We start from the raw sequence: 16,722 nt of genomic DNA, 5'->3' as shown, positions 1-16,722 counted from the left end.
AGGAGCTTGCATTGTTCTCAGCGTAGGGGAGTACTGGTTTCACATCAGGTTACAGGTGGAGGAAAAGTGATCTCAGTACGGGCGAATGAGATTATCAGTTCCAAAATTTGATTTCCACAGTTCCTGCTGACCTAAAAACAGAAGTGATGTAATTCAAAGTAGCTGCCCACGTGTCAGTTTTAACTGCTGAAATCTGCACCTGGTTTCAAACAGCTAATGTGTGATTGCACCTGAGTTACATTGAAGCAGGCCGTTCTGATCCACTCACTCCTGGTTAGATGGGCTGTATGCATTGTTTTTTGGTCCCTGTCTGAACCATTTTACCTTTGCATTTTACAAGACATTGCATTGAAATGTTTATGTTATTTAACTACGTATGTGTTGCCTCCTATTCCAATAACATTTGATTTGAATCATTCAGTTTGGTGCACATGTCACATTAAAACTTAATTAACTCTCCATCCACCACTATGAGGAATGTGATGTGAGTTGAATACCGATAAAGCACAGTAGGGAGAACTTTGCAGAGCACGGCGTGCTAAAATCACACTAATTTAAATAATTGACATTATACATGCTGTGTTGAATAAATAATTAAATAAATAAATAACACCTCCGGATCATAGCTTGGGTTTCTCATTAGAAGGCAAGCTGTGCAACTCCGTGCTCAGGAATGAAAGTCAAGTGAAGCAATTGCAATAATTACAGCAGCAAGAAAGAGTGTGCGTGCACGTCGAGAGGGGTGGGGGCTTTACAGAAGGCAATGAGGGGGGAGGCGCTGACTGTCTACAGGTGCCTCTGATTAAGGGTAATCTGGCAGCCCTCCCCTTTCTTATCTCTGCAATGAGCCCTACTGCCTCTGGATGCCTCAAGCTCCGCGGCTGCCTGGCGTAATGAGCTCCACAGCCACACAGTGGATGCCCTGCAGGACAGTCCCTACAGAGCCATAATGAGCACTCCAGTGTACCAATTCCTGCTCCCCACCAAGGTGCCCCCCGAGCCTGCCTCCCCTCAGACATGGGTGGGCACGGCTTGTTCGCCAAACCTTCCATAGCCGCCCTCCACTTCAACTCCCTTTCTGAGGTAACGGCATCCCCTCTGGGTTCAGTGTGATGTCCCTGCGTGTGTGGTAGGAGGGATGGCCCAGAGCCCAGGCTTGGCATCAATCACTTTACATCGAGAGTGAGGCGAAAGGCAGAGGCGGCGATAGGGATTGAGTTGCAGTAAAGATAGAGGGGAGGCACGGGACACCAGGATGGAGTGCCGGGTGAAGAGCGAGGACAGCTGAAGTAGCCAAGGATGGAAAAAGGTAAATGATGGTAGAGGAATGGAGAGGGTGAGTGAGTGTGAGAGAAGCAATGAAAGATAAATTGTATAAGAGGGAAGTGTGGCGAGAAAGAGAGAGAGAGGAGTATCCGGGTATAATGAGGTCTATGGAGGAGGGTGGATAATGAGGAGGGGGGAGCGTGTCAGAGTCCAAGGTGAGGAAAGATAGTGTGTGTGTGTGTGTGAGAGAGAGAGAGAGAGAGAGAGAGAGACTCTTTTGCCAAACAGCGGTCCCTCTGTTGGTGCTGGGGTGGATCTGTGTGTTTAAGAAACTGCACCGCTGTGCTTTTGCTCTCTTAAACAACCAGGAGGTGGGTGAGAGGATCGACGGGCCTGACCATGGAGCAGGGCTTTGAAGCTGCCTCACGCTGAGAGAAACTGTATTGGATTTAGAGAGACTGCCTTTCAAAAAGCAAAAGAGGAGAATGAAAGACAAGAAGAGACAGAAAACCAAAATAAAGGCAGGGAATCAAAGAGAGAGAGAGGGAAACGGGCGACGCACATAAGCTTGACATAACTCATACATGCAATTTTGCTCATCTATATTTATCTGTTTGAAAGATTAGCATGACAATTAACATTTTCCACCAGCCTGTATGCAGATAGCGAGATGGAAATCACGAACATGGTGTAGCATTCATTAGGATTATTCACCATCATTAATTGTGGTCATGAGCAATTTTCATGGTTAGAAATGATTCCATCTGTTTCTCGAATTGGTTGTCTTTTGCATTAGAAAGCAGCGCGTCTTCAGACGTATGTTTGCCTGCATTTTGCATTTGGTGGGTGCGTTTCTCTATGTGAACGCCTGCGCATGTGTGTGTGTGTGTGTTCTTAGACTCTTGTGAAGTCCAGGAGTAAAAAGGCACTCATCATCTTTCATCTGTGCTGCATTTATTCCACAGTAGCACTGCAGCAGCTGTTGCAGCCATATTTTTTTTTTTTTTTTTGCCTTTTTTCCCTCCCCAAATGTTGTAAAGTTGGTATTTTGAAACTAAAATCTTGTGCTTCTTCAATGGCAGGTAGTCAGATCACTAGTCGCACCTGCTGGGACGTGAAAAGAATAAATTTTCATTTTCTGAAAAATACGCTTGGGGATAGAGTAAGAGTAGGGCATTGTATACTGATACACAATAGATATAGTAAAATGAGAAACTTTTGCACTACAATAGCTACATCTGTATCAGAGAGGATTAGCATGGTGGGTTGGATTGGGCAGTGTGTCTTATTTTAATTGCCGTGTATTTTAAATAACTTCCCATTGCTCTTCTTCTTGAATAGAACCTCTGCGGGGCCAAAAACCGTCTTTTCAGAAAATGGTTCCATCTGGGAATAAGGATTACATTATTATTATTATTATCTTGTGAGGGATTAAGGATTTGTCTCAACCAGTGAGTGTTGCCCTGAAAAATACAAGTAAATCACAACACAGTGTCACAAAGTCTATTGTTCAGATCCTGAAAATATGTCATTTAATGTCAACAAAACAGACATTAAATCCTGAAAAGGAGAGGTTTACATCCTCTGAACAAGGGCAGTGTGCTGTTTTAGCTGTCATAGAATTGAGGTCTGGGAAGAAAAAAAAGTGTCAGAATGATGTTTGGCAGTTCAGCTACACTCCCAGTAACAGTTTTCTAAAGAAGATAGTGAAATTACAAAACTGTCACATATGAGTTCATCTTTCACAGATGACAGATAAATCAGCTCAGAAAGTTGCAAGCTGCTTATTAAAGAAGCGTTCTGACATTTTGTTTCAATATCAACCTTTTCTATTTCACATTCATATTCATTATATCATGTATCATGTATGTGTTAAAGGGCAGAGAAAAGATGAATGTGTACATATTGACACACTGTAGATGATGTAAAAATAGCAAAATTCAGTTTCTGTTAGATATTATATTGAGGACTGCTTCTAAAATGTACACAACATTGATGTTATTACTTGTTTTCACATCTGTCACTTGGCTTCAGTGCAGTATAAACAGAGAGGACACCATAACAAAGCACTGCCTACAGCCACAATTGACCTTTGGGGTCCTGATCCCTTAATGTGTTCTCTGTGTTGGTGCTGATAAAGCCTTCCTTCGCCTCTGTCCAAATCTATAAAGCTTTTTCCAAAGATGCTGGTAATGCGGAGTGAGAGACACAAATATCCCCCCCATTCCATGGTCATAACCTCTGCCTCTGCCATCGATAGCTCTAATAGGTGTTTAGAAGGCCTCGTATGTGCCTCCGTTTGATGGCCGGCTGATGGTTGGGCATGTCATTCAGAGAAAATGGTTTGTGTTGAGGGGGCAGGGCTGAAGCCAAACCACAATTATTAGTGCGGTCCGCTGAGGAGGTCTGGACAGCAGGATGAAAACGTCGATTCAAAGGAAATCTCTTGTAAATTTGTAACACCAAAGATTTGCATAATTCATGTGTGTCCACCTGAAACTGAAAAAAGATTAATTCTATGTGTGATTACAACATCCTGGTTCCTACGTTGGAAACACGTGGGGATTGACAGGGCAGCCTGAGGAGCTACTGGCTGTAAATTGATCCCTGTTCAACACGAGTTATTGACCATGTCTTAAAGACAGTATTTCACTCTGAATGACTGCATTCTGGAGTTTACTTTTACAAAACTTCCCTGCCCCCAGTTGAGTAAGACAAAGACATATTGTAGTTAGACCATGCTGATGTGGAAAAAAAAAACTCATTCAAAGCAAAAACCTTTAGCTGTATTGAATCAAAGGCAGTTTAACATAGTGAGTATTTTTGTTCAAAACCACCACTAAATCCAATTTCTGACTTTGGCACCTCCAGTGGGAGTTTCAAAAAAGACTGTGTAACAAAAAGCTTAGCAATTGTGCTACTGCAGCCCGTGTGGTGGCATGTTTGGTTATAGGTTTAGTGATTTTCATCATGGTTGAGCTGCAGAGCATAATATTCTATTTGTTAAAGGAGCGGTCATAAATTATGAACATATTTGCAGTATGTGTGTGTGTGTGTGTGTGTGTGTGTGTGTATATATATACAGGCTAATTGTATGGTGATGGTTTAAAAACAGAGAAAAGCAGTTTGCGTCATGATGATGATACTCTGTGTGAGTTATCTACTAAATGATTATCACCTCTGAAAAATGGAAGTTGGTTCTGGGACAGTGACGTTTAGTCCTGGTTTGGCTGTAGAGAATGTGAGTTTAGCAGACTGCGATGATCTGCTCTTTGTAAGGATGCTATTTTCTGAGGAGTACAAAGGTGAGGGCCATCTTATATTAAGACTAGACATTCTTATATTAGCAATTATCACCAAAAGGATGAATTCACTCATTAATACTTATTCAATATGAGATGAAACTGAACTTAAAACACACAAAACAAAGGTCAATGTTACAGTTGTAATGATTATTTATAACTTTTCTATATAATTATTTAACATATATATTTAAGTTGTATGTAATATAATTATTTTATTCAAGCTATGTCTTATTTTTTAAGAGTAAAGGAACAAAGACCACCGCCGTCGGTCTTGAGGTTTATACTATAATCTTATTTATAATTATAATTAGAATCTTGTAACGCCCTGAAATGACTTTTGGAAATTTGTGACCATAGTATCTATGTTACGCAGATAACTTCAGAATGGCTTAACTGCATTCTTTCACTCAGGAGGAGCATTGGGATTCATAGTATTAGTTACCTACTGTCTTACCCCCTGCCTATTACATTGGGCTTCTGCAGCCTACTGCTGCTTGGCCAGGAAAACTCTCCACTGAGGTTTAACGAAACCAATGAGATTATTTCTGCTTGCGTAGCAGCTCTGTCTCTGAAAAATGTTTGTATAGCTAAATCCCCAATCTGCCTACATGTCCTGCTTCATGTGTGGCCGCAGCTCCCCAGACTGGAGGTTTGGTCGAGGCTTCTCTGCCTGCTAGTAGTGTGGAACACATGCCTGGCACATCCAGTGCCATGGGAGAATGGCACACAGCTGGTTTGATTGGGCTCTGGCCATAATCGCCCATGTCTCTGCCATCAGTGCTCAAGGAGCAGTCACACACGTGTTAACTGTGCTCATACAAGGGAAACTGATTGGAACCTTCCAGATCCATTCCCAATCAAATACTGAATGACGCTCAGACAGATAAAAGGCTGGTGTTGCTTTGTGAGATGGGTATCAATGTCTAACGAGAAAGCTCGGGGTAGGCATTCAGCGCGCTGCTTTAAGTCTCCGTTCTCATGCAGACGAATGAAGGGGTCTATTTGCAGAGAGCTGATTGTTGGGTGCAGAAGAGTGGGCCTCGGCGCTAAAGATAAATGTATCTACTCCTGTGAAAATGCATTAGCTATGCATAGTTTAATTCTAAACACAGTTGCAAAAGGCTGCAACATAAAAACACGGGGGTCTGAAAGGTCGACGTTGAGCACCTCTGCTGAGAGGAGAGTAGACTGCTCGGCGAAACAGAGCAGCTTCTCTGTAATTTCAACAACAGAAAATGATTAGCATGCACGTGCCAAATTTACCCCCAAATAGTGTTCCGGCCTTTTGTTCCTCAAACGTATGGTTTTGCATCACCTAAATCAAAGCTACAGAGATGTTTATCATTCATGACCTTTCCTCTCAAAAAGGCAGCAAAATGAAAAAGTCGTAGATTGGGTTTACTAATGCATAGCACGTGCACCGGGTAATTTAAATTGATAAGATGGTATTTATTTTCATTTATCAAAATAAAGTTTTGCCTCACCGTGAGAAGCAGTCAATAACAATGTGCAGCTAATGTAATTTTGAATACACTTAATGCTCTGCTCACCCGACTAGAGAGAGAACTGCAGTAGTAAATTGGTTGACTGTTGCTGATAAGCTTAACAGCAAAGCAGCATCCAAGCATTTGAATGAGGGCATTAATGGTTGTTTAAAACAGGAATAATGAAGTGACGACGACAGTGTTGTGTTGCCTCTTGCTCTTGAGAGGAGCGTGTGCCAATGGAGGAAAATGGTGACTTCTAAAGCAGATCAGCGGAGGAGTAGTAGGTCATCTGAACTTTGAGAATACTATAATTGCGAACCAAAAAAAAGGAAAAAGAGCTCAGCCTCATTTCATGATAATTGTATCTTTATATAAAAAAGGCAGCTTCACACACTCTCACACACGCACACACAGATATACTCAGTCATGCACAAACACTCACATACGAATGCATACACACACACGCACGCACGCACGCACGCATGCACGGACGTCTCTTAATCTTTCTGACACACGCGCGTGATCATGCACACTTGCGCTCGAAATACACAAACGAGCACAAACGCGGTGCGCAAACACAAAGCAAATGTCCTCACAAAGTAGATGAGCTCCATTCTGTGTCGAATTGAAAGCATCTGCAAAGCCAGTTCCTCTCGGCCGTGGAGGCGTGCATCAGCCGGCAGAAGCGCCTGCTTGCTGTCCCAGAGTGGCTCGCGTAACACTTGGCCTGCTCCCTTGCCACTGCCTGGATCAGAGAGGCCCGCTGCTATCATCTAGGCGCTGGCAGCAGCGACGCTAGGCTTAGAATGACAAATTGGTTAGAGGGAGTGAGTGACGAGAGCAGGCCAAGAAATATACTTTGAAGAGAGAAATGCATTCCGGGTTGTGACAAGCATGCCGCATTATATGGTCAAGTGTACAAGTCTGACGCCCACCATGCGGATTGATCCGGATCCCAAAGACACTTAAATGAGGCGAGGCTCTCTCATCAAGACAATGCCAAAGTATTTATCTTAGAAAGTCACCCAAAATATTACTGGATTAGAGGGCTTTTCAGTACACAGTCTCTCGTCTCGTGGCCTCAATTTGTGTCAAACTGCCCCTCCTCCCCAAACTATCTGAGCAACAATGATTTTGTAGTGTTTGCCTGCTAGCTTATGTTTTAGCCCCTGACAGAGTTGTAATAATCACACGTTTTAAAACCCACATATAATTATGTTCAACTTAATCCGAGGAGACCTCTCAGAAAAGAACTCATTTGAGACAATTACACAAAATTCACATTGTTTTGATAACGCCATGCTAATATGACTCTGGCTGATAAATTATTGATTCAGAATACTCAATTCACTATTTAAACAAACTGATCATTTCCAAATGATCTCTCCCCCCTCGTGATCTGTTATTACAACCAGCTAATAATGCTATCTGTCTTTTCAGATGAAACATACTAGGAAAGAAGTACTGTGTTTAATAAATGGTAGAGCGGGTAGAGCTTGAACAAGAGTGCATACAAGGTGCAGGCATGTGGTTTTTGCCAGAGGTCAAATACATTCTCACCAGATGGCCATGTGCTTGTTACTGAAAGTTTGAAACTAAAAGAAAGTAAAGACACTGCGCAACCATTGATTTGAAAGCAATTGATAGAAATGCATGCAATTGATAGAAAAGTCTTTGTCGAGCCACTACATATGTCATGCATGTATGTATAATCACGGCCATTCTATTGTTAAACTTAAAACAGTATCAGCCTGTGAAATTGAGTTCCATTCTGCAGATATCAGACGTCTGAAAACACATTTTCCTTTTCTAAAGTCGGAGCAGTAGGCAATAAAAACAATATCAAGCTTCCTCGATGAATTTTAGATTATTATAAACCCACATGGTATGAAATCCTGTTCTAGTTAATCCACAGCAATATTGCATTTGTAGAAACAATCCATGGTACCGGAGACAGTTCAAACAGGAAAGAAAAAGGAAACACTAAATCTCCTTTGAATGAGGACTGGCAATCGAGAGGATAGTGACTGGCTGTAACACTGGAGGTGTACCGAACTCCAGTCTATAAAAAGTACTGAATGTTTTACATGAATTACATTCAAACGTGATATAATAAACATAAACACATCCAAAACAGCCTCTACCGTTCACTCTTGATTTGAGTGTTTTAAAAATTTATGAAATCCAACTATTATACAGAATATTGTAGCATTACCACATTTTTTTAGTCATGCCCATTTGGAAGACAGGCCAATTTACTCGTATGTAGTCCAGAGTGAGTTTGTTCTAAACACAGCAGCTTTGTAGGTTGTAATTACATTGTTTTTCTGCGGGGTTGTTGGCACCTTGGTCAAAGGCAAGCTCCTGTGTGCCTCTAGGACTCCCTCTCATGTAAATTAGGCGCTCTTTCCTTGCCAAAGCAATCATGACATTGCACTGGTGCAATGCTAGGTCTGCAAATAAGCCATGTCAGAAGCACATACACAAGACACCGGATGTAACCCTCTTCAATTCCCTCTCCGAGCAAACTGCAGAGCCGTAACAGTTGGCATCTCTAGAATTTGGTTTGAAGTTGTAGAGTATTTTACTTTTGTTGTCAAATTGCTTTGCAAATGAGGCCCACCCTGGCACAATTTCAAAGAGCTTGTGCTATATGTGCAGCTTCCTCCAGGCACTAGTTTCTGAACCTTCATCATTCTGTATGCATATGCACAGTACTGCGCTAAGCTCACATGGAGGACTAGATAAACATGCCAAGCTGGGAGGAAGATGGAAGGCAGCATGCTTATGTCTTGTCAGCCTGTCTGTATGTTGTTTCTATGTTCCTCAGCTTGACTGACATGGTCTATCTAATAACATGGCAGGCAGACAGTATGAAAGCCTTGTAGGTTTTACCCATTAAAATGATATTCAATCATTTTTTGATGGGCTTTTTTTGCCTGAAACCACGCCTCATAATGATTCAAGATTCGAGTGCCATTCACATTGAAATGTTGTGTTGCTTGAAGCCAGATCAAAATAATTGTTTTGATATGTCCCGTTTTTGTCTTGGCAATGACATTAATAGGGGGTGATCGTACAATGAGGATAAAGAACATTTTTTGAGGTTTGTGGACTAAATTTGAGCCACGGCTCCCCTGGCTCACAGTTACAGGGTTTTAGTCTGGGCATCGTGGAAAAGACATTGCTTTACGACACAAGTGTTGCACATATTGCGTGTCCCTTTGATTGCATGTCCAAGTCAGCCACTAAATAATAATAATCCAGGGATTGAAGCACTGCAAAGTAGCCCAAGGCTCAGAAATTGCTAATGAACAGCAGCAGGGTGCAGTTGTGGGTGCGTTGGGGGGTTGAGGCATCTCAAACCTTACTTCCTGTTTTCAAAGGCAAATAATCTACGGTCGTTTTCTTTCTACTCAAAAAATCTGTGCCACTGCCTCTACTGGGGGGAAACATTACATGTATGAGCAATTCAATGTGTACTGAGAAAAACTATGAGACAGGACTATGAAAACAATTTGGGCTAAAATAAATATACATCTTGTTCTTCTTACATACCATAATGTGTTACCCAAACTTCAACACAAGGCAGCTTTATCTTGCATAGCACTTGTGTTTTACACTTGTTACACTCTCTTCTTTGACTGCCTGTCAAGAGGTCTTCTCACACTGCAGAGAACCATCAAGCAAAGGGAAATCCATGGAGAGCGATAGAGACAGAAGGCAAGAAAAAGAGAATATATTTGGTGCTATGTGCTGCAGATCAAAAACATGGCAGTCACATGATCAAAGGCATTTGATAATCCTTGAACTACATTGCTCCTTTAATCCTAGTGAGAGAACTACATTTTATTGGAGGGGGAGGGGGGAAACAATGTTGGGGTGGCAAACAGAGCTGGAAAAGCAGTAACTAGCTGCTGTAAATGCATTATACTAAATGTAGCATGGCACTTTTGAGGGAGCCGGTGAAGACGACAGTATAAAGCCTCCTTGTGTGCGTGGAGAATGGAGGCTGAGCTGATGGGGCTGGAAACACAAATGTGCCACAAGTCCCTGTCCACTCAGCACTGAATAGTGCTCTTGTTTTTTTCATGGGTCTTGTTGGGGAAGTTGGCTTGTTGAATGTGACCAGACTTCTATATACTTCATCTGGCACATAGAAACAGAAACCAAGTTACGCAAGGTTTGGGCTAATATTCCTTTTAAGCAAGACGACTTGAGTGGCTTCTTTTATACAGTGCATAAATCACACTTTGTTAGTTATAATGGTTATCAATGAGGGTAAGAATTATGCTGAAGGAAAACGAAGCTCAGGTAAGGCAGAAAGGATCCTTGCTTACTCAGCATGTCTCCAAGAAAACAGACAAGAAACATCATGTTTCACTTATCTTTCCGTTTCCTCAGAAAACATTTTTTTTTATATATATCACAGCATTGTGCTCTCTGGGTCTTGTCAAATTACAATAACCACCCCGAGCACTCTGAAAAGACAAAAACATCAATATGTGGTGTAATCCAAGGCCCTCTGTTGCAAGCCTTGTCAATAGTGTTTCCCTATCAGATGTAAAATGTTCCAGACCAAAGGTGAGTTGAAAAATGACAGTTCTCTTTTTTCCTTCCATGTTTTTCTATTTCTGATTCCTCACCTGATTACATGGCCATCACCACATTTGTGTTTTCTATAAAAAGAAATGGAGTGAGTTATTGCTCACAAAGCTGCGTGGTTTCCACACTGATGAAAAATTAATGACTAATTATTACCTATTGCGTATGTGTGTTACAGTGGAGTGTGACAAAGGAACATGACGTGAATGAAAAGCGCTGTTTTGTTCTGCCCGAAGAATAAAATGAGATTGTATTAAGAAAAAAAAAAAACAGCAAAAAAATAAAACACCAGTGATTATAGCCTGGAGAGCTCTTGCTATGTGTTTGTGTGTGTGTCCAAGAAAGGGAAAGGGATTTAGATTATCTATGGTTGGTATCAAGCTTGAACAGGCCCCTTTTATTTATGTGAATCAAAGCATTGAATCCAGGCAGAGTTTTTAGCAACACATTGCATTTGTTTTTGTAAACATTGTGTCTTCCACATCATTTCTGCTGTCCAATTAAAATGGTTATTGAAGATGGAATGCGCACCTTATTGTTTACTTTCAGTTTTAAACAGACGTAAGATAAATATAATGAACAAACCTATTTTTTGCTCAGCGAATTTAGTATATTTAGCTTCTGATCTCATTCAGTGATTACACAGAAGATTTTGACCTATTGATGTTTTATTAGCACCCCAAATGATTCTTGCATGGTCGGGAGTTACCAAATAAACTTCAGCTGGCACAAGAAATGCATGTTCTGAGGTTTTTATATATTTATATAGTTTTCCATTTTCAGTGTTGTTACGTATGATTAACCTGGTGGTATAGGGCAGAATCATCTGCATATCATAAAAGCGTTGTCTGTCTTTCATTCAGCATCACTTAAATCAGCAAAATGGCACAAATGTCATAATTTTGAAGGTGTTCCTTAAAATCTAGGTCACTCTGTTTTCCCCACTAGATATCACACATCATTGCAACATGCACAGAAGCAAATTCAATTTCCTGCTTTTATCCCCAAAGATCATAACTCGTGTTTATTTGTCACATCAATTAAGATATGGTTATATAGCCTACTCAATCTGTTGGGAAAATTTTGTCTAGTAATTCCATCGTCCCAGTAAGACCCATTTATTCATTTATATTTCATGATGTGGTGTTTATGCAGTGAAAGCCAGGCTGTTTTTTCTCTCTCAGTTGCCTTGGCCAGTGAGGTGTTCTCCTTCTACGTTGCAATGAAATATAGATGTTAAGAGTCTGGAGAGTTGAGTGTCTCATCTGTCCTGGTGATACCATAAGGCAGCCATTAATAGTGTCAGGGAGCATCAGACATACCACAGGCACATAATTGGATATGAGGGCATAACTGAAAGCACCTGCTTGGAAATTATCAGGGCCTTCCCAGGAGGCAGGCCTTTGGTAGATTCCCAAAGAAGTTTGCAGAGCCCATCCACTTCCCTGCTGGGTTTACTTCAACCATTGCTCTTTTTATTTCTCACTGAGGTCAGCTCAAGATGGCTTCTTGTTTTCTTTTTTTGCGATGGCATTGTGAGTATGCAAATACTTTGGGTCTTTGCATAATCACAAGCAGCGGGACCATCTGTTGTTGCCTTGTTGACTTACCTTGCGTCTGCTTTTTAATGGTGTTTTCTTGTATCCGAGTGATGTATTGGTGTATTAACAATGTGATAATCATTTAACCTCAAAAAATGCATTCCGGCTTGTATGCAAAAGTCTGAACATATGTTCAGTGAAATCTTCTGACAAAGAAGGATTTATAATCTTTGTGGAGGGATAGAAGGAAGGAAAACTGGAAAACAAAACAAAATACATCATTATATCCATTCACATGATGTGCGATGAGATGATATTGTCAAGATAAAGATTTAAAATATGACTGTCAACAAAAACTGTGGTCTTGGATTAGTGGGCAGCAAAGACCTGCTTGTTGATTGAGAGTTGCTGAACCCCTCTAAACTATATTGCAAAAATGCTAATGGAGAACCAGGGAATAAGCTGCAACTTCTGTCACTAAAGATTTGCTGGGAGATGCCCTCCACTGAAAACATGTCCCTGATAATGTGTTTTTCTTGTAGAACCTGAGCCAGACACCAGAGAAGTCTTTTAACTCACCGCCCCCCATTTGTCCTCATAAGGTAAGCCTCCAGCTTGCTTTCAGGCAAGGGGAAAACACCATTATGTGAAATAATTGCAGTTATTTCAACAATTTAATCTTCTAATTAAGTTTTAATTGTGTTTATTTATATTTCACAGTTGTAAAGTAGCTCTTCGTCACGTCAAGTATAGAGGACTGAAACTGCCAAAATCAAATAAATAAATAACAAGGTGAAAAGCTGACAAATTCCTGAAGAAATGTAAAAAGAAAACACAGGAAAAAAAAAAAAAAAAAAAAAAAAGTTTGGGGAAATATATACGAGGGAAATGCAAAACCAAAATAATACATAAATAAATAAATAAGATTAAAAAAGAATAAATGAATATATTAAACGGAAAATTAAATGGGAAAGAAAATGAAGAGTTGCATAAAAAGTTAAATGAGTACAGAAGCAAATTTAAACAGAAATGTAAAATGATCTATAAATTAATTCATGCCTACATGTATTTTAATGTTATTTTGCTGCATTCAATGACATATTAATTTATTTGTTAGTTATTTTATTTATGTATTTATTTTTGATTATGGTAGTTTTGGTCCTCCATAGTCAAGACCCTTCTCAAAAGGATGTGCAAAATAACTTAAAAAGAAAATGTTTTCATTTCTGGAAACAACAGTTTCTTTAAAGCGTGTTCTGTTCCTGCTATTTCTCTCCCTGCATTATGTTACAACTCAACATTTATGTGACAAGATGCGAGAAGGACAGATTTATTCAATGCTAATTAGTGCTGCACATGCACAGTCAAAGTCATCACTTCACTCCGATGGTCTCAAGTCATCACCTCACACTGACTGAAGTACAGTAACTTTCCCCTTCAGTTCCTGCTCCTGCTGCATGCTTCTTGCAAATGTGATAATGTGCTATGTAGTGAAATTCACACAATTTCAGTTCACTTAGCACCAAACGTGTCAAAAATGCCTGTGTCCTTTTCTGGATGAATGGCCGATATGGTGGAGAGTGACTTATTGCGAGAGTGGACCTTAGTAAAAGGAGACCAATGGAGGGAAGCTGTCTGACAGCCTGTCATCAACTGTTCAAAGCTTAACATGGCTCTACGTCACTAATGCACAGCTAGCTGTCGAAAATGACTTTGGTGGCATTGAAAGCTGCAGATGGTGGTAGCGCAGTAAATAATAATAAAATATGATTCTCCTAACTCCATGTCAAGTCAAATCACAAGGAAAGCAATCAAGTTTTGTTTGGAAGTCTGTCAGTTCAAAACAACACGTATGTCCTTTGCAGAGGACCTGAACTCTTCATATTTAGGCTGCTGTTGATGAGAAATTAGAGTCTGCTCGGTCTTGTATTGGCTGCAATGTTGCAGAAGTTTGAACACCTCTCTCCCCATGCGTAGCTCGACAGAGTGTGTCTGTCCATGTCCCTTTACATTTCTGTCTCATTCTCTCCCTCTCTGACTTGCTCTCGTTCCGTTTTTACACAGCTGATCAGGGCTGATGTAATGGGGAAACACCGTGGGTTTGCGGATGGTGTTATTCACATTTTAGCTGTTAGCGGCGGAACATAATCTCCCTCTAGTCAGCTCACATTAGTCTCCATGATCCGCACCAACCCAATATGTGCAGCGAATGCAATGGGCCAGCTGGGCTAATTTAGTATGTCAGTCAGCTCAGGAGGCTGGTAAAATGAGTAAATGGCTGGATGTGATTTATACGAAAAGAATATTCAGATTATAATGGCTCTCAGAATAGAATATCCTCTGTCTTTTTACACTTCTCTTCATCTGCATTGTATGCATCCCCCAGATAGATAGTGAAATGAACAGAGGGCTTTTAAACTGACTGCTCTGTGATTATATTAAGAGTGTGAGAGTGAGAGAGCGAGGAAAGAGAGGGGAGGGAGGAGATCGGGTGCCCGAGCACTAAGTATATATAATTGCTTCTTGACACATTGGCCAAATTCTGCAGTGCCAGGATCTGAGCGAAGATGATTAACGGCTGTCCGAGTGGGTGGGCACTGCAGGTCTTTCAGGGCCTTTGGTTTCCATAGCGATTCCAGTGTAAAGGCCATATATTGCATATTGAAAATCCCAGAGGTCCACACATTGTTAAACTACAATTATAACTCACATCGAGAGCATTGTCTGTCCACCGCAAACTCTCTTATTCACCTGCCAAGCGGCTTGCTGCATTTTCTCTCTCTTTTCCTTTATTTTCTCCTCTATTTTTCTTAAGCGGTCTCCTCTAGCTGGCGAGAAGATAAAGAGTGAAAATCTTGCATTCTGTGAATAATTGATGAGTGGGCTCACCTCAGAGCATCATTACAGTACGGCAGTCAGGGTAAGAGGTGAGGGTAAGATCATATTTCTGACACTAGGCTTCAGGCAGTAGAAAATTGTGTCAGTTTTTCACAAGGTTTTATTCTGAATCTACACCATGAAAAACTGTTTCTCATTATAGCACAACAGGATAGGAATGAAATGTGAACATACATGTTTTTGCACATAGACATTTGCAGCACAGGTGGCAAACAGCAATTTATGAAATATCACAGGGAAGCGCATGTTTATTCCTGTGTTCGACAAGCTGTTATACAGTAAATAGTTCAGGGTTCTTTGCTATTGGAGGGCAGCGTTCTGGCCGATAAGATTGTGTTTGTGTCTGTATGTGTGTAAGAATGTGTGTGCATGCATGCATAAGTACATGTTATGCGTCTATGTGAACAGTGCAATCTAGTTAGGTGACAGATGGAGAGGGCAAGGATGGGGGTGGGGATCAAGCACCTCTGACAGTATGGGGCCTGCACTGCACCCTGTTCCTGCCAGCTCTGAAATTGCTAAGGTAAACCAAAGCCGTGCAACTCCAGGACGCCATTTCACAGTTTTATTTTCCACACAGAATGAGAACCTCTCCTGTGAAATGTCAGCTGACAGTGGAGAAGTTGAGTGACGAACATGCTGGACAGACAACCCGCTTCTCGAAGCACGCGATCCTGTGAAGTTCGACCAGGATGCAAATGTAAACACGCTGATTGCCACAGATAAAATGCTTAAGAAATCTTGTGAGCAGCAGCATTTTTTAAGCCAAGGAAAGGCCACTGAATAAGCACATCTTAATGATGATTCACTCTGTATAATAAAAGAAAATCCCTCTGGCATCCAAACAAGAGGCTACTCATTCAGCAATTAAGCTTAGTTAAAGGCATCAAGCAGACTATGGGTGGTTAGTGAGGCATCTTCCTGAACATGTGCGTCCACATGCACGTCCTTTCACATGCAAGCACACACATACACACGTTCACTCACTCAACTCCTCTCACATACACACACACGCACAATTCATTTGAGGTAAATGTGATCTCGGAAGACAAGCAGCAACAACCCACGGCTCCATCAAGGTGCCTGGGGTTGCATTGGTGGCCATCGTCAAACAAATAATTCTTTGTGACTGAAAAAAAGACAATCCAAAAGGTCATTTGTGACCTCTGGGACCAGTACTGTGCAGCATCTGTCACTAGCAAGCACCACATGTCTGTGTCAAATGGCAAAAGGTATGCGGTGCAGCCAGCCTGCCGTGTAATAAAGGCAGTAGGCCTGTATGTACGTAGCATCAAAACCACAGTTGCATTAACAGGGCTCTCAGGTCTGCTGGATTATCCACAGAACATCCAACATGTCGTACGATATACATTACTGTCCGGATAGCGTGAAGGGCTGGTCACAGCACGGCTATCATGCAAGCTTTAATATTTTAGCAGTTGTTAAAGCCACAGATAGAATCCTGTATAAATAAATATGATTGCATTCATATTTGTAGTGGAAATTTGACAGAAAAATCCTCCGCTTGTATTTGATGTCATCAAAGAGCATGTTTAACTGCTTCAAAAGCACTTTTCAATGACATCTTCAAACCTTCAGATTCATGCCTCACATAAAGAT

At 41.0% G+C, this 16,722-nt stretch overlaps 1 protein-coding gene across 1 annotated transcript in view; it reads left to right on the top strand.

Annotated features, from left to right (window-relative positions):
- pcdh11 (protocadherin 11) overlaps positions 1-16,722 on the top strand; it is a 123,977-nt gene that overhangs the window by 39,674 nt on the left and 67,581 nt on the right. Inside the window, exon 4 of the mRNA XM_076739531.1 lies at positions 12,747-12,806. Within this exon, the coding sequence (XP_076595646.1) occupies positions 12,747-12,806 (60 nt within the window). The remainder of the gene's footprint in view (positions 1-12,746; positions 12,807-16,722) is intronic.

The sequence above is a fragment of the Chaetodon auriga genome, chromosome 9, assembly GCF_051107435.1.
Source record: "Chaetodon auriga isolate fChaAug3 chromosome 9, fChaAug3.hap1, whole genome shotgun sequence".
NCBI classification, from domain to species: domain Eukaryota; kingdom Metazoa; phylum Chordata; class Actinopteri; order Chaetodontiformes; family Chaetodontidae; genus Chaetodon; species Chaetodon auriga.
The sequence above is the reverse complement of the archived record's forward strand: the minus strand, read 5'-3'. Positions and strand labels throughout refer to the sequence as shown.